This window comes from Anomaloglossus baeobatrachus, chromosome 6, assembly GCF_048569485.1.
Source record: "Anomaloglossus baeobatrachus isolate aAnoBae1 chromosome 6, aAnoBae1.hap1, whole genome shotgun sequence".
Lineage (NCBI taxonomy): Eukaryota > Metazoa > Chordata > Amphibia > Anura > Aromobatidae > Anomaloglossus > Anomaloglossus baeobatrachus.
Window position 1 is genome coordinate 374,218,516 of NC_134358.1, and position 23,694 is coordinate 374,242,209.

General features: G+C 46.1%; 1 protein-coding gene across 1 annotated transcript in view; it reads right to left on the bottom strand.

Annotated features, from left to right (window-relative positions):
• Positions 1–23,694, bottom strand: part of PKD1L1 (polycystin 1 like 1, transient receptor potential channel interacting) — an 884,746-nt gene that overhangs the window by 767,089 nt on the left and 93,963 nt on the right. The window contains exons 8-11 of the mRNA XM_075316120.1: positions 20,997–21,050; positions 5,798–6,143; positions 3,640–3,893; positions 2,774–2,877 (exon numbers count right to left, since the gene is read on the bottom strand). Of these exons, the coding sequence (XP_075172235.1) occupies positions 2,774–2,877; positions 3,640–3,893; positions 5,798–6,143; positions 20,997–21,050 (758 nt within the window). The remainder of the gene's footprint in view (positions 1–2,773; positions 2,878–3,639; positions 3,894–5,797; positions 6,144–20,996; positions 21,051–23,694) is intronic.

Here is a 23,694-nt window from a genome sequence, read left to right on the forward strand (position 1 = left end):
GGCCACAAGAGACAAGAAGTCTGACACATAGTCAACGGCTGGAGAGGATGATACAGGAGTATCTCCAAATGAACATCGATGCCATGACTTTGCAACTGGAGTCTTGCTCATTTTGGGCTCTCAATCTTGAAAAATGGCCTGAGCTCGCCACTTACGCCTTGGAGATCTTGTCGTGTCCCGCAGCCAGCGTTGTCTCTGAACGTGTCTTCAGTGCTGCTGGGTGTGTGCTGACAGATAAGCGCTCGCGTCTGTCCAGTGACAATGTGGACAGACTAACTTTCATCAAGATGAACAAGTCATGGATCCGCAAGGACTTTACTAACCCTGTGTCATCCTGGGGAGAGAAAAGGCTGCCGTATTTTGGAATGTGCTTGATGCAAATGTACCTGTGAAGTGTACAACTGGGGCACAAGTGCTGCCACTGAAGTGGTGTCTGTGGGGCCCAATTTTTTGAAAAACGGGAGACTCCGCTTGGAGTTCCCTTGCTGTGTTTTTAAAAATGATCCAAGATGAACAAATCATGGATCAGCAAAGACTTTGCTACCTACACCGGTGTCATCCCAGGGACAGTTAAGGCTGGCGTATTTTTGAATGTGCTTGATGCAAATGTACCTGTGAAGTGTACAACTGGGGCACAAGTGCTGCCACTGAAGTGGTGTCTGTGGGGCCCAATTTTTGGAAAAAAGAGAGACTCCGCTTGGAGTCCCATTGCTGTGTTTTACATGATTTTAGAAGGGCATGACATGCCTATATCTGTGTCTCCTCCTCTTTTTCCTCGTCCAGCTGTTTTGTTTTCACGAGTATTTGTCATTGTCACTTTCCCATGTGTTTGTGTTATCTTGTGCGTTGTTTGTCACCTTTTGGACACTTTTGAAGGTGTTTTCTATGTGTTTTTATGTGTTTGTGATTGCCTCCCATTGTTTTCAATGGGGTTCGAGAGGTTCGACGAACGACTCGCCGAACCGAACTCGAACGCGACCTCTGTTCGACGAACCGAACTCGAGCCTCTAGAGGGTGGCTCATCTCTATTGGTGAGACACTTTGCTGGTTTATCGGTATATTGGCATTTACCTTGTCCTTAGATATTGTCTCCAACATTGTGTCTAATCTATTGATTTATTTATCTCCTGAATGCACTTTCATGCTCTAAATTTTTCATATGAATCCATATAATTATTTCTATGAACAGCACAATATTTGCACTTTATTGTAATTATTAATATTTAATATTATTATTTTCATTACATTTACAACTTATGGATGCACTTTAATAATTGTTGCATTTTTGTTTAGTAGGGTCTTTTCATGATCATTTTATATATAAATGTTGCACTTGTATTATTATTGTCACCAGCACCAGAGGATTTGATTTTGGAACAATTTTTTTTTTTTTATTAAAAAAGACTTTATACAAGTGATTTTCTCACTTTTGCTCTATATTGTTACCAGTTTGCAGCCTTATTTTGGCATTATTATGTATGTTTGCCCTGATTTGTGTCTATACATCTCTTTTGTATAATTTTCTTTCTATAGTATCCCTATATTATTTAATAAGAGATTTCTAATGTCAATTTTAAGGGGAGTAATGCAATTTTTGGAATTTTGAAATCAAGACTTCAGCCAATATCCAGAGCAGAGGTGGAGCGCTATCGCTGAACCCAGGGATCGTGAGTATCATCTAATTTTGTAATTTTTACATTGTGCTGGCCAAGGCAGGTGAGAATCCTGAAAGTAAAAAACACTTAATGCTTAAAGGCATGTTTTCCTACATATAAATTAAAGGTTTTCAAAATTATACGAACCTGGGTACAATAAATTTATACAATCCTGCTTTAAAATAGGCAGTGCAATTTCTACCAACAGATATTATTTATTTCACAACAGATAGTATTAACTACAATAGTCAAAAGGTCAAATTAAGATTTCATATTACAAATTTCACAAATGCGGGTGTGAACCCATTGGGGCACGGGCCGGGCTTACCTTGGAAGGGCATTACTAAGAGGCTACCTGGTTCCTTGACAAAGCCTCTGATGGTGAGGTTAGGGTTGCTGCTTGAGGTAACCGCCATATACCACTACAGGGCAGTGCACGATTCTGTGACAGCTGACCTCAGGAGTCAACGAAGCAGGTTTGGACTCAGGGTCTCAGATGGAATAACTGGCTCATGTCAGATGTCTGGTAATGGCAGGATGGCAGGTAATGGCAGGATTGCAGGTACTGGCAGGATGGCAGGCACAGGCAGGAAGGCAAGTACTGGCAGGACGGCAGGACAGCAGGTACTGGCAGGTTGGCAAGTACTGGCTGCATTGCTAAAGCCAGCCAAATGGCTGGTACAGGCTGGAACACGGGTAATGGAATAAAGGACTGGTATAGAGGCAGGAACACTGCTTAAGGTATACTAGGCAGGTACTAGTTCAGAGGACCTCACACCTAAGAAACATTCAGAAAACAGACTGGAAACATTGCTCAGGCACCTCATTAATGGAAAGGATGCGTAAGTACCCTGGCCTCTCAGCCTATGGCTAAGAGGCACTCCCAGAATAAGCATGCTGCCCCTTCAAGAGGAGGGGACGGCGCGGCTGCTTGCCCTAAGCGTGCTCCCAAGAGACTTTTGAAGCGTATGTAGGCCCTGGAAGCAGGAAGCTATGGCAGGGACTGGGACCACTGCAGAGCAGCCGGGATGGTGAGCTCACTGGTGTTTCTGCCAGGAGGAAGTTGGACAGCGCAGGGAAAAAAAAATGTAAAAATGTATTTTTGATATCATACATACCCATATTTTTCAAGATAAAATCCAGTCAAGTGGATGCTTGTATTATCGCCAAAATTAAATGTTATCCTTTCATCTTTTTGTAAGAGTAATTTGTTAAGTGGAGGCTTAGAAAAAAAGGAAATACAGAGTTAATGCTTGGAATACACTAGGAAAGACTACATTAAGGTTTGGTTTCACGCATAATCACTAAATAGCAAAAGGGAAAGAATGGCTGTATGTGTATAAAGAAAATAAATTCTAAATAAAAATTGTAGAAATAGGGAGATTTAATAACAAAATGGTTTTAAGGCAAAAAAGTAGGAAATCTGTGTAGCATGCCCCATTAGCGCCGTTTCACACATCCGGCTTTTCATTGGTTTGACGGATTCGGCGCACGCCAGTACAGTGTATACAGTACAAAAGTACAATGGCAGCGCCGCAACTTCCGGGTCACATGCTCTGGTTACATTACAGCAGTTGACCGGCGCTTGTCGTTCTGCCATTGTACTGGCGTTCGCCGCATCCGGCAAACCGGCGAAAAGCCGGATGTGGGAAACCGGCTTTAGAGGTAATTTTGCACTTTTTTGCTTTTGACATTTTTTGGAATTGGTTTTGATATGGAATGTGGTTAAATGGAAGGCGAGCACCAATGGTTACTCAGATATGTTAGTATTTACACAAGAAATTGGCATTAATTGTAGTGAAAATCTCTGCCTCCGACATAAGGTCAACTAAAAGTGCGCCAAATTTATTGATAAATATGGTGTATTTTACTCCACCTTAAAACAGTTTAAGATTGACAAGTGAAACATCAGCCTACGTGAATCTCTCCTTAAAGAAAAACTTATATCTATTAAAGGGTTTTACATACAAAGAGGTAAGCTTACCTTAAATAAGAACACAACAGGTTCTTCAAGCTGAGCATTTGCAGAGTGACTAAACCTTTGAGAAACGTCATGTTTTACTACATTATACTCTATATAACTCTTCATAGTAGATACATAATTAGTTACAGTAAGACTAACTGAATGTAATCCTACATTTGTACATGTAACATTTATCAGGGGACTTCCAGACGAATATGATATATTGTTCTCAAAAGTCCATGTGTAGACATAATCTTCAATCCAAGTAACCTGGTCTGAAAATAAAGAAAGGTTTATTAACAAAATATTTATTACACTACAAATTGAACATCTTGTTTGATGAAAATATTACTATTAGTGATGAGTGAATGTATTCATTAGTATTCGCTAATCGCAAAATAGTGCGGTATTCGGGCTATTCATTATATTGAGAGCTATATTCGGATGTCTCGCCCAGAAGGTTTGGCGCCTGATTTGCAGCCACTAAACAAGTTGGGCTTCTTAATCAATCACAGTAATGCCGCAGCCATCTTGGCTGTAGCATTACTGGGACTGGCTGGCTGCCGCCATTTTGTGCACATTAACATTGCCAGCATCTCTCTCCCAGAGCTTTATACTCACCGATCATGGCAGGGCGTCGCTGTCACATTGCTCCAGCTGCCTCTATTCTTCTTCCCTACCTGCTCATTAACCTCATCACATATTCACTGCACCCACTCATTAGGCTTATACATATGCACTGCTTACCCCGCAAACCGATGGCCGTCATTGGTTGCACTCAGAACCGCCCCCAGGCTGAATGACAGCTGTCTGACTGCAGCCAATCACAGCCACCGGTGGGCGGGTCTCTATGTTGCACAGTAAAATAAATAAATAATTAAAAAAAAATGACATGCGGTCCGCCGAATTTTGATACCCAGCCAAGATAAAGCCTCACAGCTGAGGGCTGGTATACGCAGGCTGGGGAGACCCATGTTATTGGGAGCCCCCCAGCCTAAAAATATCAGCCAGCAGCTGCCCGGAATTGCCGCATCTATTAGATGCGACAGTCCTGGGACTTTACCCAGCTCAAACTGATTGCCCTGGTGCAGTGGCAATCGGGGCAATGAGGTGTTAGTAACATTGCACAACTGTCATCAAGCTCAGAATTAGTGATGGAAAAGGGTCTTCTATGAGACCCCCCATCACTAATCCTATATGTAAAACGAAACACACACACACCGAGAAAAATCCTTTATTTGGAATAAAATACAAAACCACCCTCTTTCACCACTTTATTAACTCCAATAACACCCAAGTCCGACGTAATCGACACGAGGTCCCATGACAGTCCTGGCTCTGCTACATCCGAGCCTGGTGAGACCAAAAACATGTCCGATCTCTCCAGGCAGCTCCTCCTGTCAGAGCTGTTTGTTCTACCAGGAGAAGTTGCTGAGACACCGGAGGCAGCTCACAGCAGATTGCAGGCTGTGATCACCACTCTCACTGGACGGCATTGTCAGTGTTGAAGTGCTGGCGGGGAGTGGGACATGGCCCCACACTTTAACACTGACAATTTCGTCCAGGTAATGCGGGGCAGCCTGGACCTCCATGCTGGCACTGCCACTGTTAAAGTACAGGAAGGGTGTGGGACACGGCCCCGCATTTTAAGAGTGCTTTAGGTCACCAGAGGTCATCCCGTGTACGGAGTGACGTCACTGCTGCCAGCCGGGTCCTTCTTTTCAGTGTTTCCCAAAGCCTGTAGAGATTGGACAAGTTTTTGGTCTCTCCAGGCCTGGATGTAGCAGAGCCAGGACCGTTGTGGAACCTCGTTTGGATTACGTCTGACTTGGGTGTTATTGGGGTAATAAAGTGGTGTAATACTACTGTGACATCCTCATTCCCAGAAACCATATGTGAGTCAGAAATGCATGCAGGCAAATTCTCCAGGCTCTCCCCATTCAGTTTCATCACTTTCCCATCCATTTCAGCTTTTTCCTCAGGTCCCCAGATCTCTTTGTTGGGTCCAGCAGAAAATTACTCGCATTTCCCATTGACTTGCATTGTACTCGCTATTCGGAACGAATACATGAATATTTCACAGTGCTCGTTAAAAGTATAGTGATTACGAATACTACGGTGCTCGCTCATCTCTTATTACTAGCTAAAAGTAGTATAGACATCTTTTACCTCATCTTACCATTTATTCTAGCAACTAAGAAAAACTCTTCTCCGAGGACAGGTTTGTGTAATAGATATATGGAAGCAACACTCCGGGCATCAATATCAGTTGCATATAGCTGGGTAGATCGTTCAGACTCTAACAGGGAAATTACAATGGGTGCCACAAGATTTCTTGTCAGAGTAATGTTGTGTGCATTTACAGCTTTATCAGACAAACATACTAGGTTTTGAATAGTTATTTTGTCATTGATGAACATTTCCATGTACATAGTACTTCCAGATTCCAGAGTAAGTTTCACAGGGATTATAAGATTAGTAGAGGCAATGTCTGGCAATTCAACGGTGATTTGTCCAACAGTAATCTGTGCATGGAGAAAAAAAACATTGATTTGAAGGCTATCAATATCTGTGATCTAGGTTATTCTAGAATGAATTCAGAAAAGTGTAAAGGGAATCTGTCTGCAGGTTATTGCTATGTAATCTAAAAGCACCATAAACTAAGAGTAGAGACTTTGATTGCAATGATGTGTCACTTACTGGGCTGAGCTTTGCTGTTTCAATAAAGTATTTTATGAAAAGGAGATTATCACTACAGGAAAACTGGCCTCCTGCCTCCTAGACCAAGTACTCCAACCATCACTGATTAGCAGCTCTCTCATTATACAATATACACAGAAATCTGCTAATTTGTGGTGTGAAGCAGTTATACACAGCTCAACAACTGAGCTCTGTTAGATCTGCAACAGAGTAAACTATGACTCTATGGCAACTCCTGCACTCGGTAAACTAAGTGATACATGATTGGAATCAAGGTCTCTGTCTCTACCTCATAGTGCTATAAGATTTCCTAGCAAAAACCTGATGACAGAGTCCCTTTAAGTAAAGTTTGGCTCCTAGGAGTTCATGTCACACAGTGAGGTCATGAAACACAGCAACTTACAGATGTCAGCTGCTTGTGTTTATATTGATAAGATGTGTACATGTGAAAAGTCAAGAAGCATTTGTTTTTTTAAGCTAGTTAGTGTTTAAAAAATGCAGTAATTTATTACACAGTTTCTTAAAACAGACAAGTTGTAATAGCTACTTACTCAACACAAATAAAGCTTAAGATAATAATGGAAAAACATATAAAATATTGTATACTAAAATATTACTTTAGCTTAAAAGGAATCCATAAGCTTTGGAAGCCCTTCATTGGAAATTTCAGCTCTTACAATGCCTGGATCTCTTTCAAGCTTGACCCATCCATACGGTGTGCTTCAGCCAAACAAATTTTACAAATAACAAATCACTAAAATGTAGGTATCATCTGAATATAATAAGGCTAGGTTCACATCACGTGTGTCCCAATTCATACACCTGTTGGGGGCTACCATTTTGTGAAACACAATAGCATAGTGTAGTCTTCTACGCTATTGTGCCTGCCTAAATAGATGGACCCCCCGTCACAAAGGAGGCTAAATAGAGTCTAAAGGTTTATGTCTTGAACTCTGTTTGCTTCATCGAAGGCAATGGCTCTGGCAGGGGTATGTCTTCTGTAGACTCAGATGGAAACCCCATATAGTTATAAACAGGACCCTAGATGTGATCTAAATGTAGCCATAATTAGTATGTTCATAGTGCAACTAATACATTTAAATAGCTGTACCATATCATAATATAGATATTTATATCGTAGCAACTGAACTAATTAATCCTAATAAACAAGGCACTCATAGGAGGCATGTGTAATTTAGCATGCTCACTTCCTTTGGTATATGAACAGGGCCAAGCAGTGCTGCAGACTATAGGTTCTACTTACAAAACCAAAAAAGAAAATACCGAACAAGGAGTCACAAATAACAATGTCTTATTGATATTCAATTAAAAAACAGGGTAAATAGATATTCTAAGTATTTTAAAAAAACACAACCGTTGGCTGGAAGAAAGGGGCGTCACAAAGAAAGTAACCTGCATATCACAATTTATAGGTTATATGTGTAAAATAAGGGACGGGTTTAGTACAAAAATTAAACAATAAATAATTACCAGCAAAGAGATTAAAGTGTCACGTGCTGGAGAGAGGTAGCCATACATTAAGCCACAATATATCTCTCTACTTGTTGCCTTAATAAGCAACCATAATAAAACCCAGGATTATTTGCCTAGTAGTTATAATAAGAAATAAATAAACCATGAATGGTTACAGGTAACAAGTCATAGAAGGAAACTGCTCCATGTAATGATAACCAAATACCAATAAGTCACATGGAATCACAAAAAGCCAAAATTGACACAAAAATAAATAATAGGGATTGAGATATTTACCAGACAAGTTGTGGAGCACTGTTCCTTGTGTGTGACACCCACCCCGACGCGCGCACGTTTTGGTGCCGTCTTCTTGTGTGTACATCGGGGTGGGCTATTGGTGTTTATAGGTCCTACTTGCAGAGAACGACTTCTGGGAGACAATATTCCAGAAACCATAAATCCTCTAACTGTAGCATACAGGCAGGCTATTCGTTCAAGGATTCATTGGTTACATCAGTCTGAAATCCTTGATAGAAATCACCAGGATTTTCGTATATAAGCTAAAGCCAGTGCTATACTGGCACTATCAGGCTGATTCTCTACATACCTGTAGTGGTCAGCTCAGATGTTTAGGCTTTGAAATCCAAGAAAGTAAAGTTTATAAAATTAGCTGCTTGTTGACTGACAGCAGCTGAGGATCAGATAATATATTCATAGTTATCCCCTCCCCCTGTTAGAATTAGCATAAGTATTATATAAACTATTCACTTTGTCTCTTGCAGGACCTGTGAGAGTTCATACCCATGCGACCTGGTATCCAGCTTTGTTGGCTGAGGCTCCGCCCCTTCTGGTCACATGAGTATGACCTCACACATGTCCTGCAACAGACAAAGGGAATCTTTTATATAATACTTATGCTAATTCTAACAGGGCTAACAGCAATCACAGGCAAAGCAGCGCTAAGCTTATAGCTGGTACTGGTTCACCGCAGATGACAGTATTTAAGGCATCCAAGCTCCGGAAATGAGGCCCGAGAGAAGGCTCCGCCCCCTAGCCATGTGGACAGGGAGGCAAAACCGTGACAAAAAACCTGATGACACATTCCCTTTAAGCGCTTTTTTTTTTAAGTTCGCTATATACCCTTTAAAGGGAACCAAACATCAGGATTTTCATGTATAAGGTGCAGCCAGTGCAGTACGGGCACTATGAGGCACAGTGTGTACATACCATCAGGGGGCAGCTCGGGTGTTTAGGCAGTGAAATCCAACTAAATAATAATCCAAATAAAGTTTGAAAAATCAAGCACTTTTTGATTGACGTGTGCACCACTCTCCTAATGTCTGGGCGGGTTATGCACGTGTATCCCCACTACCCTGCCGCCTGTTCCTCCCTCTCTCTGGTTGTATTCAAATTTCTCTCTTCAGAAACATGGCGCCGGAGTTGGCACCTGCGCATAGCGCTTATCTTTGGCGCCATGTTTCTGAAGCCCACAGTAGCTAGTATTACCTGCAGCTACGATATCATGCCACCCCAGGACACCGTGCCAGCACAGCAGCCACCTAGGACACCGAGACCGGGTCTCACAGCACTGCCGTCACGGGGTCATGTGAGTCCATTGTGAACTTACCTCACCTGGCCCCCGATGTCGCTGGCAGGCTGCTCTCGGCTTTTTCCTGTGGCGTCCCGGTGTCCTAGGCGGCTGCTGTGCTGGCACGGTGTCCTGGGGCGGCACGATATTGTAGCTGCAGGTAATACTAACTACTGCGGGCTTCAGAAACATGGCGCCAGAGATAAGCGCTATATGCGCAGGTGCCAACTCCGGCGCCATGTTTCTGAAGAGAGAAATTTGAATACAACCAGAGAGAGGGAGGAACAGGCGGCGGGGGGGCGGGGATACACGTGCATAACCCGCACGGACATTAGGAGAGTGGTGCACATGTCAATCAAAAAGTGCTTGATTTTTCAAACTTTATAAAGTTGGATTTCACTGCCTAAACACCCGAGCTGCCCCCTGATGGTATGTACACACTGTGCCTCATAGTGCCAGTACTGCACTGGCTGCACCTTATACATGAAAATCCTGATGTTTGGTTCCCTTTTAGTAGTTTAAATATGTTTGAAATTTGTAAAAAAAAGAAATGGTTTTGTATTGCTATTTTTTGAGACCAGTAATTTTTTTTTAGTTCTGTGTTGATATACACTGTGTGCAGAAAAATTAGGCAAATGAGTATTTTGATCACATGATACTTTTTATAGATGTTTTCCTACTCCAAGCTGTATAGGCTTGAGAGTCAACTACAAATTAAGGAAATCAGGTGATGTGCATCTCTGTAATGAGGAGGGGTGTGGTGTAATGACATCAACACCCTATATAAGGTGTGCTTATTAATTAGGCAACTTCCTTTCCTTTGGCAAAATGGGTCAGAAGAGAGATTTGACGGGCTCTGAAAAATCCAAAATTGTGAGATGTCTTGCAGAGGGACAAAAAAGGTGTAAAATAACTGCCCATGAATTGAGGAAAACCAAGCGTGAAGCTGCCAAGATACCATTTGCCATCAGTTTGGCCATATTTCAGAGCTGCAACGTTACTGGAGTATCAAAAAGCACATGGTGTGCCATACTCAGGGACATGGCCAAGGTAAGGAAAGCTGAAAAACGACCACCTTTGAACAAGAAACATAAGATAAAACGTCAGGACTGGGCCAAGAAGTTGATAAGGGAATTATGTCCTCCGGCTGGAGAAGTATGTTTATCAGAAGAGAAGGGCATACAAAAAAATTTGAGGATCTGTGGGCCCCGTGACTTGATACTCCATTTGGCCCCGGTGACGCTTACCTGGGCCAGAGCCCTGGAGGTGAATTAGGTTTAGCTTAGACGCTTGTGAAGGAGCCATGGTGTCAGGTTGAATTGCAGGTGTTTTAGATAGGTACTCTATGAGTGGGTGACTGGTCACTGATCTATGTCTTAATGTGTTTATGAATATAAATGTACAGAAGAATATACAGTGTATTAAGTCGAATAAGGGATTTTGTTTGGGGGGGAGGGGGGAGGGGGATGGGTATCTATGCATTGTTCTTCTTTTGTTAAACAAAAATGTTAATAAAAAAAATAATTGATTTAAAAAAAAGACTGGGCCAAGATATTTCTTAAGACTGATTTTTCAAAGGTTTTATGAACTGATGAAATGAGAATGACTCTTGATGGGCCAAATGGATGGTCCAGAGGCTGGATCAGTAAAGGGCAGAGAGCTTCACTCCGACTCAGACGCCAGCAAGGTGGAGGTGGGGTACTGGTATGGGCGGGTATCATCAAAGATGAACTTGTGGGACCTTTTCGGGTTCGGGTTGAGGATGGAGTGAAGCTCAACTTCCAGACCTACTGCCAGTTTCTGGAAGACAACTTCTTCAAGCAGTGGTACGGGAAGAAGTCAGTATCGTTCAAGAAAAACATGATTTTCATGCAGAACAATGCTCCATCACATGCATCCAACTAATCCACATCGTGGCTGGCCAGTAAAGGTCTAAAAGATGAAAAAATAATGACATGGTCCCCTTGTTCACCTGATCTGAACCCCATAGAGAACCTGTGGTCCCTCATAAAATGTGAGATCTACAGGGAGGGAAAACAGTACACCTCTCGGAACAGTGTCTGGGAGGCTGTGATGGCTGCTGCACGCAATGTTGATCGTAAACAGATCAAGCAACTGACAGAATCTATGGATGGTAGGCTGTTGAGTGTCATCATAAAGAAATGTGGATATATTGGTCACTAATTTTTGGGAGTTTTGTTTTTGCATGTCAGAAATGTTTATTTCTAAATTTTGTGCAGGTATATTGGTTTACCTGGTGAAAATAAACAAGTGAGATGGGAATATATTTGTTTTTTATTAAGTTGACTAATAATTCTGCACAGTAATAGTTACTTGCACAAACAAATATCCTCCTAAGATAGCCAAATCTAAAAAAAACAAAAATATTAAGCTTTGATATTTATGAGTCTTTTGGGTTGATTGAGAACATAGTTGTTGATCAAGAATAAAAAAATCCTCTAAAATACAACTTGCCTAATAATTCTGCACACAGTGTAGCTGCAAGAGGGCTTGTTCTTTGTGCTCTGAGATGATGTTTCTGTTGGTATTATTTTGGGATACATATGACATTTTGAGTCTTTTGTTAGTGTATTATTTTAGGAAAGTGCGACAACCAAGAAATGACAATTATGACATTTCACATTTTTTTCAACGTTTAACTCATTTTGATAGATCACACTTTTATGAACAGAATGATTCCAAATATGTTTATTATTTAAATGTTTAAATTATTTATTTTTGAATGGGGAAAAGGGGGATAAATATATTTTAGGGGGTTACATATTTTTTACTTTTTACTTTTTTTTTAACCTCCCTTGGGGACTTGAACCTGCTTGAATGTTACATATTATTTTATAGTATATTGTTTAATGTGGTTCTCTTGCTGAGCTTCACAGGAAAACGAAGTTGGCAACAATGGGAGTCTTCAGGACGCCCCAGAGGGCTACTATATCAACCCATTAGCTTCCCAAGATCCATTTAATTAGTGATTGACAGCAGCATCTGAATAGTTAATGGCATCACTCAAAGCTAACTCTAGCCACTACCGTTACAGACAGAGGCTAGCTATGTAACACAGCAGGCATCTACGAGGTATGATGTGAGCTCAGCTCTTGAGCCTACTCCATGCAGCTTTCAGTGATTTATGTTGATGATATACCGTATTTTTTGGACTATAAGACGCACCTTTTTCCCCCCAAATGTTGGGGGAAAGTGGGGGGTGCGTCTTATAGTATAGAATGTAGGACATGGCTGCGGGGAATGAGGGTTCTGCGGTGGAGCGCATAATCGGCGGCATGCGCAGGCGGTAGCAGCACTTACCGTGACCACGTGGGCCCGCTCATTTCATATGTATGCATCTTCTCGCCCATCATCTCTCAGCACTGAAGCCAGCACAGACAGGTGGGAGGGATGATGGGCGGGGATGCGCGCATAATTAACAGCCAGCCCGCGTGATCACCCCTGGCAACTACAGCCTGGAGTGATCATGTGTGGCTGTATTCCCTGCCCCCGGCGTATCATCATCATCTTCGCAGGGGGCAGTGAATAGTAAGTATACTCACAGGTCACCGATCCCTGCAGCATCGTGATGTCCTCCTGTCTGCTGGACCGCTGATGTGTGTGGAGAGTGATGCGCACAGCGATGACGTCATCGCTGTGCGCACCGTTCTCCACACACATCAGCGGGCAGGCAGACAGGAGGTCATTGCGATGCTACAGAGAATGGTGCCCGGCTTCACACAGGTCAGCAACGCTGCTGCTGGCACAGACAGGAAGACAAGCAATACTGCGTGGAGTGAGGAAAGGTGAGTATAAACGTTTATTGTTTTGTGTGCCACAGTATGCGGGCCATATACCAGGATGGGAGTACATAGCAGGATTGGGGTATTTATCAGCATGGGGGTATTTATCAGGATGGGGGTTATACCAGGATGGGGGTATTTATCAGGATGGGGGTATTTATCAGGATGGGGACACATACCAGGATGAGGGACATATATACAAGGATGATGATCATATACAAGGTAGGAGGATCATTACCAGGATGGGGTACCTTAGTAGAGAATTTGGGGACATTACCCCCATAACAGTGTTAGCAGCAGATACTCACCTGATAACAGTGTGTCATGACCATATTTTTTGCTTAAAATTTTATTTTCCTCCTCTAAAACCAGAGTGCATCTTATGGTCCGGTGCGTCTTATAGTCCGAAAAATATGGTACATCATGGGTCATTAAGGTTTTGATAAAGAAATATGGCATTGAAACTGCACTGACAGTGGCTAATACACCAAGTTTGTAAGGCGTTGTGACAGGGAAATTGTTGATTGCTAAGTTTTCAGTAGCAGCCTGCACACCTGAGCATACTGATAAAATAACTCAATACATTTTTTATTATCTAATGCATAACTGACATATAATGTAGCTGCTCTTTCTTATATTACTTTTGCAAAAGTTGTTCCGCCGATTATGCAATGTTGACCGTTTTTTTGTAAATAAATATAACATAGCCCTTCTTGACAACGTAAATTTCAATTTTTCTTACCCTCTTAAGAATGTAATAACTTTTATATCTTTCTCACAACATATGAGGGCTTGATTTTTTTTTGTGGGAAGACTTGTAGGTTTGAATGACACTTTCATTTTATCATTCAATCAACTGGGAAATAGAAAAAATCCAAGTGCGGTGAGATGGCAAAAAAAAAAAAAAAAAGCAGCTATTCCTTGATGGCTTAGGTTTTATCTTTACAGCATTGCTTATACACTAACAATGACCAGTCAACATGATTCTCCAGGACAGTAAGGCTGCTTTCACAGATCAGGTTTTTGCTGTGCAGCACAATCCAGCGCTTTGCAGAAAAAACGCATCCTTTTTTTTGCCGTCAGGTGCGGTTTTTCCTCATAGACTTTTATTAGCGCCGGATTGTGCTGCATGTACTCGCGTTTGATCCGGTTTTTGCCGGTTGCAGCAAAAATCATCACTCCGGCAGCCGCACAGGACGAAGAGAGGAACATTTTTTGCCAGCGGCACAAAACTGCATAGCGCCGCATGCGGCGCCGTGCGGCATGGTGCATAATGAAAGTCTATGCGCTGCACAGCTGCACACTGCTGGCGGCTTCTCCTGATTTGAAAATGCCGGCCGCCCATTATTCAATCTCATATTCACTGCTTTCCCCGCCCACTGGCGCCCATGATTGGTTAAAGTCAGACACGCCCCCACGCTGAGTGACAGCTGTCTCACTGCAACCAATCACAGTCGCTGGTGGGCGTGTCTATATTGTGCAGTAAAACAAATAATTTATAAAAAAGTGGCATGCGGTCCCCCCCAATTTTGTTACCAGCCAAGATAAAGCCACACAGCTGAAGGCTGGTATTCTCAGGATGGGGAGCCCCACGTTATGGGGAGCCCCCCAGCCTAACAATATCAGCCAGCAACCGCCCGGAATTGCCGCATCCATTAGATGCGACAGTCCCGGGACTCTACCCGGCTCATCCCGAATTGCCCTGGTGCGGTGGCAATCGAGGTAATAAGGGGTTAATCATGGCAAGCGTCTATGAGACACCCCTAATGATTAACGTGTAAGTGAAAGTAAATAAACACATACACCCGAAAAAATACTTTATTTGGAATAAAAGACAAAAAAAGACCCTCTTTCACCATTTTATTAAAATCCCCAAATACCGCTCCAGGTCCGACATAATCCACATAGGTCCCACGACAATTTCAGCTCTGCTACATGAAGCTGACAGGAGCGGCAATAGAATACCGCCACTCCCGGGAGCTCAACGCAGCAACTGAAGGGAGTCACGCTGTCAGCAGGGATGTCACTCAGATGCTGCCTGTGTGTCATGATGATGATGAGTGCAGTACTGCCTGCGTGTGCGGTGATGATGCATGCGGCAGTGCCGGTGTATATGTGGTGATGATGCGTGCGGGAGTGCTGGTGTATGTGCGGTGATGATGCGTGCGGGAGTGTCGGTGTATGTGCGGTGATGATGCGTGAGGGAGTGTCGGTTTATGTGCGGTGATGATGCGTGCGGGAGTGTCGGTGTATGTGCGGTGATGATGCGTGCGAGAGAGTCGGTGTATGTGCGGTGATGATGCGTGCGGGAGTGTCGGTGTATGTGCGGTGATGATGCGTGCGGGAGTGTCGGTGTATGTGCGCTGATGATGCGTGCGGGAGTGCCGGTGTATGTGCGGTGATGATGCGTGCGGGAGTGCCGGTGTATGTGCGGTGATGATGTGTGTGGGAGTGCCGGTGTATGTGCGGTGATGATGCGTGCGGGAGTGCCGGTGTATGTGCGGTGATGATGCGTGCGGCAGTGCCGGTGTGTGTGCGGTGATGATGCGTGCGGGAGTGTCGGTGTATGTGCGGTGATGATGCATGCGGGAGTGTCGGTGTATGTGCGGTGATGATGCATGCGGGAGTGTCGGTGTATGTGCGGTGATGATGCGTGCGGGAGTGTCGGTGTATGTGCGGTGATGATGGATGCGGGAGTGTTGGTGTATGTGCGGTGATGATGCGTGCAGGAGTGTCGGTGTATGTGCGGTGATGATGCGTGCGGGAGTGTCGGTGTATGTGCGGTGATGATGCATGCGGGAGTGCCGGTGTATGTGTGGGGATGATGCGTGCGGGAGTGTCGGTGTATGTGCGGTGAGGATGCGTGCGGGAGTGCCGGTGTATGTGCGTTGATGATGCGCGCGGGAGTGTCGGTGAATTTGTACCACCCTGAGAGGGGCCCGGCCGCTCTCTGCTGCTCAGGCCGAGCCGATCGAGGTCCGGGCTCGGGTTGTCGGTGGCACAAGTGCCTCCGGACCGAGGGCCACGTCGCTCTGTTAAGGGGAGGCAGTGGGGTGGTGGTGTGGGACGAGGCGCGCAGCCGGGGGAGGGCCATGTTGTCGTCCTACGGGTCGTGACGCCACCCACGGGTCGTGGTGACCGGATGCACCACCGCTGCGACTGGAGTGAAGGTGGGCTCGTCCGGGATCGATGATGCGGCCGCAGCCTAGATGTTAGCCCCTCCGTGGGTAGGGGCGGTGTGTCCGGGGCCCGGTGGGGGAAACTGCTGGCAACGGTGTTGTTGTCGAGGTGCAGGGTGCCGTGCTGCAGTGCAGTGCTCCCCGGAGGATGGTCACCGGTCCCGGTTGTGACCGGACCCCAGTCTGCTCTGCTGCGCGTCCTACCTCCAATCTGCCTCTCCGGAGGCTAATGGAACGGGAAGGCATGTTAAAGGGGCAGATAGGGCAATATTTACAAGCCCAAAAGTTTTTGGGTTGCCGGCAAGTCCACGGCCTTGTCCATGAGCAGTCACTCACGCAACAGGGTGTAAACGGGGTTTTAAACACCAGTCCCAACAGGAACGGGTCCTTTTTGTAGCTAACGGGCTACCATCTCACTCCAGCTCTTCCTCCGACGCGGATTCAACCTCCGCCTCAAACATTTCCAACATACAGCAGGCATGGTGGGAAAGGGCCATCCGGTATCCATTTCCGACGCTGCGTGGAATATAGGTGGCCACAGGGCACTGCCGTCGAGGAGACTCTCAGCGGCCTCCTCCGACCCTGAAACCGGCTCTGTATCGGGATTGGAGCTGCTACTATCGGCCCCCGCCCGGCTGGGCCTCACTTCCCTCTGGGCCGGGCAGGCTGCTATCTCTTTCTCTGCGCCAAGCAGGTTGTCGTCAGCTGCCGTAACCTCCAGGCCGGCTGCTCCTTAAGCCACCCCGACCTTCGGACCTTCCGGAATCGGTGCGTCGGGTCCCGCCGCCATGGTAGGGGGAGCGGGCCAGGCAAATCAGCAGTGGCGGTTCCCACGGGTGATGGCGGAGACCGTATAAGAGCCAGGGGTAGACCGTGTCTCTCAGCCACAGTGGCCGGTCCCTGTGGGACATAGAGGCGTGGGTCACTCACCAGCTCCTCTAATTTAGCCTCCATCTCGTGCACATGGGGCAATCGCAACCAGTGCTCCCACCTCTGCAGTCCACTGCTCCATCAAGAGGCGTATCTGACTCCGGTGGCACTGACAAATCTCCGCCGTCCTGGCTCTCAGCCATGCCACGGTTCCGGGCGCGGGCTCTGGATCCTTGGGCTGCTTGGATGGGGCGGACATGCTGCTTCTTCATTAATGGGGTCCAGGAACGGAACGGATGCAGGGTCCTGGAGTCCCTGCCTTTTTATCTTCTCGGTTACATCAGGCAGTCTTCTCGCCCGCTTCCCCCTTGGTTTTCTCTTAGCAGTCCTCCTTCAGGGGCGGGGCTTCACTTTCGCGCCTTCACTGCTCGGGGAAGACGACTCGAGCGGGAAACTTTCGCGCCAAGATGGCGGAACTTCAATTTTTTTTTTCGGCAGGACACCGCTGACGCATACTTCTTAAGGCGCACTTCCACAGGTAAGTGGACTGTCCGAATCCTGTTCGTGACGCCAGAAGAGTCAATGTGTACCGCCCTGAGAGGGGCCCGGCCGCTCTCCGCTGCTTGGGCCGAGCCGCTCGAGGTCCAGGCTCAGGTTGTCGGTGGCACGAGCGCCTCCGGACCGGGGGCCACATTGCTCTGTTAAGGGGAGGCAGTGGGTTGTTGGTGATGGTGTGGCACGAGGCGCGCAGCTGGGGGAGGGCCACGTTGTCATCCTATGGGTCATGACGCCACCCACGGGTCGTGGTGACGGGATGCACCACCGCTGCGGCTGGAGTGAAGGTGGGCTCGTCCGGGATCGGTGTTGCGGCCGCAGCCTAGATGTTAGCCCCTCCGTGGGTAGGGGCGGTGTGTCCGGGGCCCGGTGGGGGAGACTGCTAGCGACGGTGTTGTTGTCGGGGTGCAGGGTGCCGTGCTGCGGTGCAGTGTGGTGCCCGGATGGCACTGGTGTACTCACGATTAATTCACACTCAGAGTCACTGGTAAACCAAAGTTCGGGTATGGTCGGGTCCCGCAGCCGGCTGCTTGTGTCCCCCTGTGAGGTTGATGGTGGCCCCTTTCCCTTGCACCTCTGGTTGTGGTTTTCGGCTCCCCTGCCTGGACAGTGGTAGCCCGCTCCCCGGTGTTGAGCTGCCGGAGGAGCCCTCGGTTGCCCGCAGGCGTTGGCCCGTCGGATGTTTGGCCCTTGGCGGTGGCACTCACCCGGTATCAGTGGGCTTTTGCCTTCTTTCGTGACTTTAGATGTGGATGAACCCGTGAGGTCCAGCCAGCAATCAGTCAATTTTCCTAAACTCAGTGGCTTCTAAGCTAGGACGGGGTCTGAGTACTCTGGTACACGGTTGACTCCCCGGTTCAGGGCCGGCAGGCTCCAACCCTGGCCCGGTCCCTACGGTTCCGCCGGTTGCTGTACCGGTACTCCTGCAGGCAGCCACCACCGTCTGCCTGCCTGACGTTTCAAGGGTCCCAGGCTCCTACCCGGGTCCTTGACAGCTCTGCAACTCCACTCCTCTCACTGTCACTCTACAACTGATCTGTTTGTGTCTCCTGCCTCAGGACAGTAGTCTCCTCGGTGGGCGTGCCTTTCCGCCTGACTCCACCCACCTGGTGTGCCCTACTGGCCATGAGGAAGGCATCAGGTCTCCCTTATGGGTGATGGGTGTGTCCTCACAGGGGATGGGGGTGTGTGTGTAATGTGGTAGGTGTTGTTACCTGTGACCCCTGGGGTCAGGGCGTCACATATGTGCGGTGAAGATGCGCGCGGGGTGTCGGTGTATGTGCGGTGACCATGCGTGCGGGAGTGTCGTGTGTATGTGCAGTGATGGTGCGTGCGGGAGTGCCGGTTTATGTGCAGTGATGGTGCGTGCTGGAGTGCCGGTGTATGTGCGGTGATGATGCGTGCGGGAGTGCCGGTGTATGTGTGGTGATGATGCGTACAGGAGTGTCGGTGTATGTGCGGTGATGATGCGTGCGGGAGTGTCGGTGTATGTGCGGTGATGATGGGGTCTCTCTCTCAGCATAATTATAATAAAAACAAAAAACTGATCCGTTTTTTACCGGACCCGTTGCCTCAGTTTTTACACACTCTGAGACAGATCCATTGCATTCGGCACAAACCGGATTGTGCCTGATTGCAAAAAAAAACCAAAAAACTGATGTGTGAAAGTAGCCTAAGATTATGGTGATACATAACTTGGAAGAATATTTTGACAAAAAAAGTGGTTTGTGTCGCCACTTTCTGAGTCCTGTTAGGCTTTTGATTTTCCATCGAAGGAGATGTGTGAGGGCTTGTTTGTTGTGTGGTGAGCTTTGTTTTTATTGGTATCATATTTGAGATACACGTGGTGTCTTAATCGCTTTTTAGTGCACTTTTTGAAGCATTGACCAAAACACAATTCTGGTTTTTCCATTTTTTTTACTTTACAACTTTTACCATACGGTCTAATTAATTTTACATTTTGTTATATTGTACTTTGCTAGACACGTTCATACCAAAATTGTTTCCTTGTGAGATTTCTTTACTTTAGACGAGAAGAAAGGTGGTGATTCGACTTTTATATATTTTTTTTATATATATATAAAAAAAAAACTTTCAAGGGAACCTGTCATGTCCCCAAACATTATTAACCTGCATATGTAGGATTAATCTGACAATTAATAGCATTCCAATGATGTCTGACCACCATATTGAAAATACAGCTACCAGAAGAAACTCAAGCTTTCGGCTTTCAGTCCTAGGGGCACAGCCAGAGTGACTTCAGTATACAGTGAGCATGCTTACAGTCACCGCTCAGTATACAGTGTATGTACTGAGGGTTGACTGAAGCCGCTCCGGGCAACCTCTAAGGAGGGCTTTGCACGTTGTGACATCGCTACTGCGATATCGTCGGGGTCAAATTGAAAGTGACGCACATCCGGCGCCAGTAACGACGTCGCAACGTGTAAAGCCTAGATGCACCGATAAACGATCGCAAAAGCGTCGTAAAACAGTGATTTGTGTAGTGTCGGTCATTTCCATAATTTCGCTGCAGCGACAGGTACGATGTTGTTCCTCGTTCCTGCGGCAGCACACATCACTGTGTATGAAGCCGCAGGAGCGAGGAACATCTCCTTATCTGCGTCCCGCCTGCAATGAGGAAGGAAGAAGGTGGGCGGGATGTTTACGTCCCGCTCATCTCCACCCCTCCGCTTCTATTGGGCGCCTGCCGTGTGATGTCGCTGTGACGCCGCACGACCGCCCACCTTAGGAAGGAGGCGGGTCGCCGGCCAGAGCGACGTCGCAGGGCAGTTAAGTGCGTGTGAAGCTGCCGTAGCGATAATATTCGCTACGGCAGCTATCACAAGATATCGCATGCGCGACGGGGGCGGGGACTATCGCGCTCGGCATCGCTAGAATCGTCTAGCGATGTCGTAGTGTGCAAAGTACCCCTAAGGCTGAAAGCTGGCAGCTTCCATAAAGAATTAAGTTAATTTTCTCCCAACAGACGTGCTTTTAGTAAGGTGGCCAGACAGCATTGGAATGTTATGAACTGGCAAATTAACCCTATAGCAGCAGACTAATATAATTTGGGGATGTGACAGATTCCATTTAATAAATGTTAGTAATTTTAAAATTATATTTTTCAAATTTCACCCATTACAACATGCTGAACATGGCAACTTAATAAATATTACCAATATTTAAATACATATGAAATGATCTGCTTACAAAAGAAACATTTGTGTTGCCTTCAAGTACTCCTTCACTTGCACAAGTGTGATTCTGTAAAAAAAATGTAAAAAATAATTGTATTAGGAGTTGCACAATTATTATTGGACACTCAAGTTTACTGATAAATTTGTAGGGTTATATACAAAAACATACCATTAGGAATTTATTAGATATACCATTTGTTACAATAAAAAAGATTAACTTTAATACCTTGAAATAAAAGTTTGGTCCTACAAAAATCAGGCAGCTTGAATTACAGCAATTCTTTTAAAAATATGGTATGCAAATTGGAATGTAATGGAAGACTTGGACGCCAGTGCCACCTATTGGAAGTAGCAATCCTAAAAGTCAATAATCACCCTTTAACGACAAAAGCCAAACCAGAATCACAATTTACAGACATGGTGTTGCCCCTCGTCAGTGAAAGTATGAGATCTGATTTGCCTAGGTCAGAGGCAAAGACTGGGATCTAGAATGCCAGTATGAGGAAACTTAAAGCATCATTCCAGGTTTATTTTTTTCAGAACTGGAGTGGCACTTTAAACCTAAGGCCTTTTGCCCCAGGTATTATATGCACCCTCCGATGCTTTCTTGGCACTACGCTGGTCCCTTGGCACCATCTTGTAACTGTAACTTCTTGCTAGACGTTACGTCATTGCTATGTGTCTGGATTTGAACCCTTGAGTCTGTGCTTTGTGATTGTCTCCTCTGTCTGCTGAACCACATGATTGGATGCAGGCAGACACGCCCCCATGCTGAGTGACAGCTGTCTCACTGAAACCAATCACAGCAGCCGGTGGGTGGGGCTATATCTTGCAGTAAAATAAATAAATAATTAAAAAAAAACGACGTGCGGTCCCCCCCAATTTTGATACCAGCCAAGATAAAGCCACACGGCTGAAGGCTGGTATTCTCAGGATGGGGAGCTCCACGTTATGGGGAGCCCCCCAGCCTAACAATATCAGCCAGCAGCTGCCCGGAATTGCCGCCTCCATTAGATGCGACAGTCCCGGGACTCTACCCGGCTCATCCTGAATTGCCCTGGTGCGGTGGCAATCGGGGTAATAAGGGGTTAATCATGGCAGGCATCTATGAGACACCTCCAATGATTAACTTGTAAAGTAAATAAACACATACACCCAAAAAAATACTTTATTTGGAATAAAAGACAAAAAAACACCCTCTTTCACCATTTTATTAAAATCCCCAAATACCCCTCCTGGTCCGACGTAATGCACAGAGGTCCCACGACGATTTCAGCTCTGCTACATGAAGCTGATAGGAGAGGCAGTAGAACACCGCCGCTCCTGGGAGCTTCACGCAGCAACTGAAGTGAATTGCGCTGTCAGCGGGGACGTCACTGAGGTAATGCCTGTGTGTGTGGTGATGCTGGGGGCGATAGTACCGGTGTTTGTGCGGTGATGATGCGTGCGATAGTGCCGGTGTTTGTGCGGTGATGATGTGTGCAATAGTACCAGTGTATGTGCGGTGATGATGCGTGCGAATAGTGTCGGGGTGTGTGTGGTGATGATGCGTGCGGTAGTGCCAGTGTTTGTGCGGTGATGATGCGTGCGGTAGTGCCTACATGTGCGGTGATGATGCGTGCGATAGTTCCTGCGTGTGTGGTGATGATGCGTGCGGTAGTGCCGGTGTTTGTGCGGTGATGATGGGGTCTCTCTCTCAGCATAAAAAAAAACAAACAAAAAAAACAGATCCGTTTTTTTTACCGGATCCGTCGCATCAGTTTTTACACAATTTGAGAAGGATACGTTGCATCAGGCATAAACCGGATTGTGCCTGATTGGAATAAACGGATGTGTGAAGTTACCCTAAGTGAGACATACCAGACATTAACCTCCTCATACCCGGGATGGATACTGCGCTTTAAATGAGCTACAGTACCCTGTGGCGACCAAAGCCTCAGGGGAGCTAGAACAGCAGATACACTTCTAATTTGGGTGTTTAGTTTCTGGTATCCTTGCTTTAGTTCTACTAGATTAATATGGATTAATTTACTCAAATGTCTGCCAAATCACCTTTTTGGTGCAGCTTGAAATATTTTCCGCCTGCTGGTGATATTCTCATTTTGATGTCCAATCATAATGCTGTTTGTTTATGCCAGTCAGTATAAGGCCATCTAGAATACCTCTCTCTGCTGTTTGTTCTTTACTCAGCATCTAAAGGGGGCTTTACACGCTAGCGATATCGGTAACGATATCGCTAGCGTGCGTACCCACTCCCATCGTTTTTGCGACACGGGCATATCGCGGCCCGTCGAGCACAAAATCGCACTCCCCCGTCACACGGTTTACCTGCCCTGCGACGTCGCTCTGGTCGCCTATCCGCCTCCTTTCTAAGGGGGCGGGTCGTGCGGCGTCACAGCAACATCACACGGCAGCCGTCCAATAGAAGCGTAGGGGTGGAGATCAGCAGGACATAACATCCCGCCCACCTCCATCCTTCCGCATTGGCGGTGGAGGCACATAAGGAGATGTTCCTCGCTCCTGCGGTGTCACACATTGCGATGTGTGCTGCCGCAGGAACGAGGAACAACATCGCTAATGAGAGGTGAACGATTTTTTGTTATAGGATGACCTCTCCGCGGCAAATGATTTTGGCCACTTTTGCGATCGTTTTAGGTCACACATAAGTGTCACACGCTGCGATATCGTTAAGGACGCCGGATGTGCGTCAC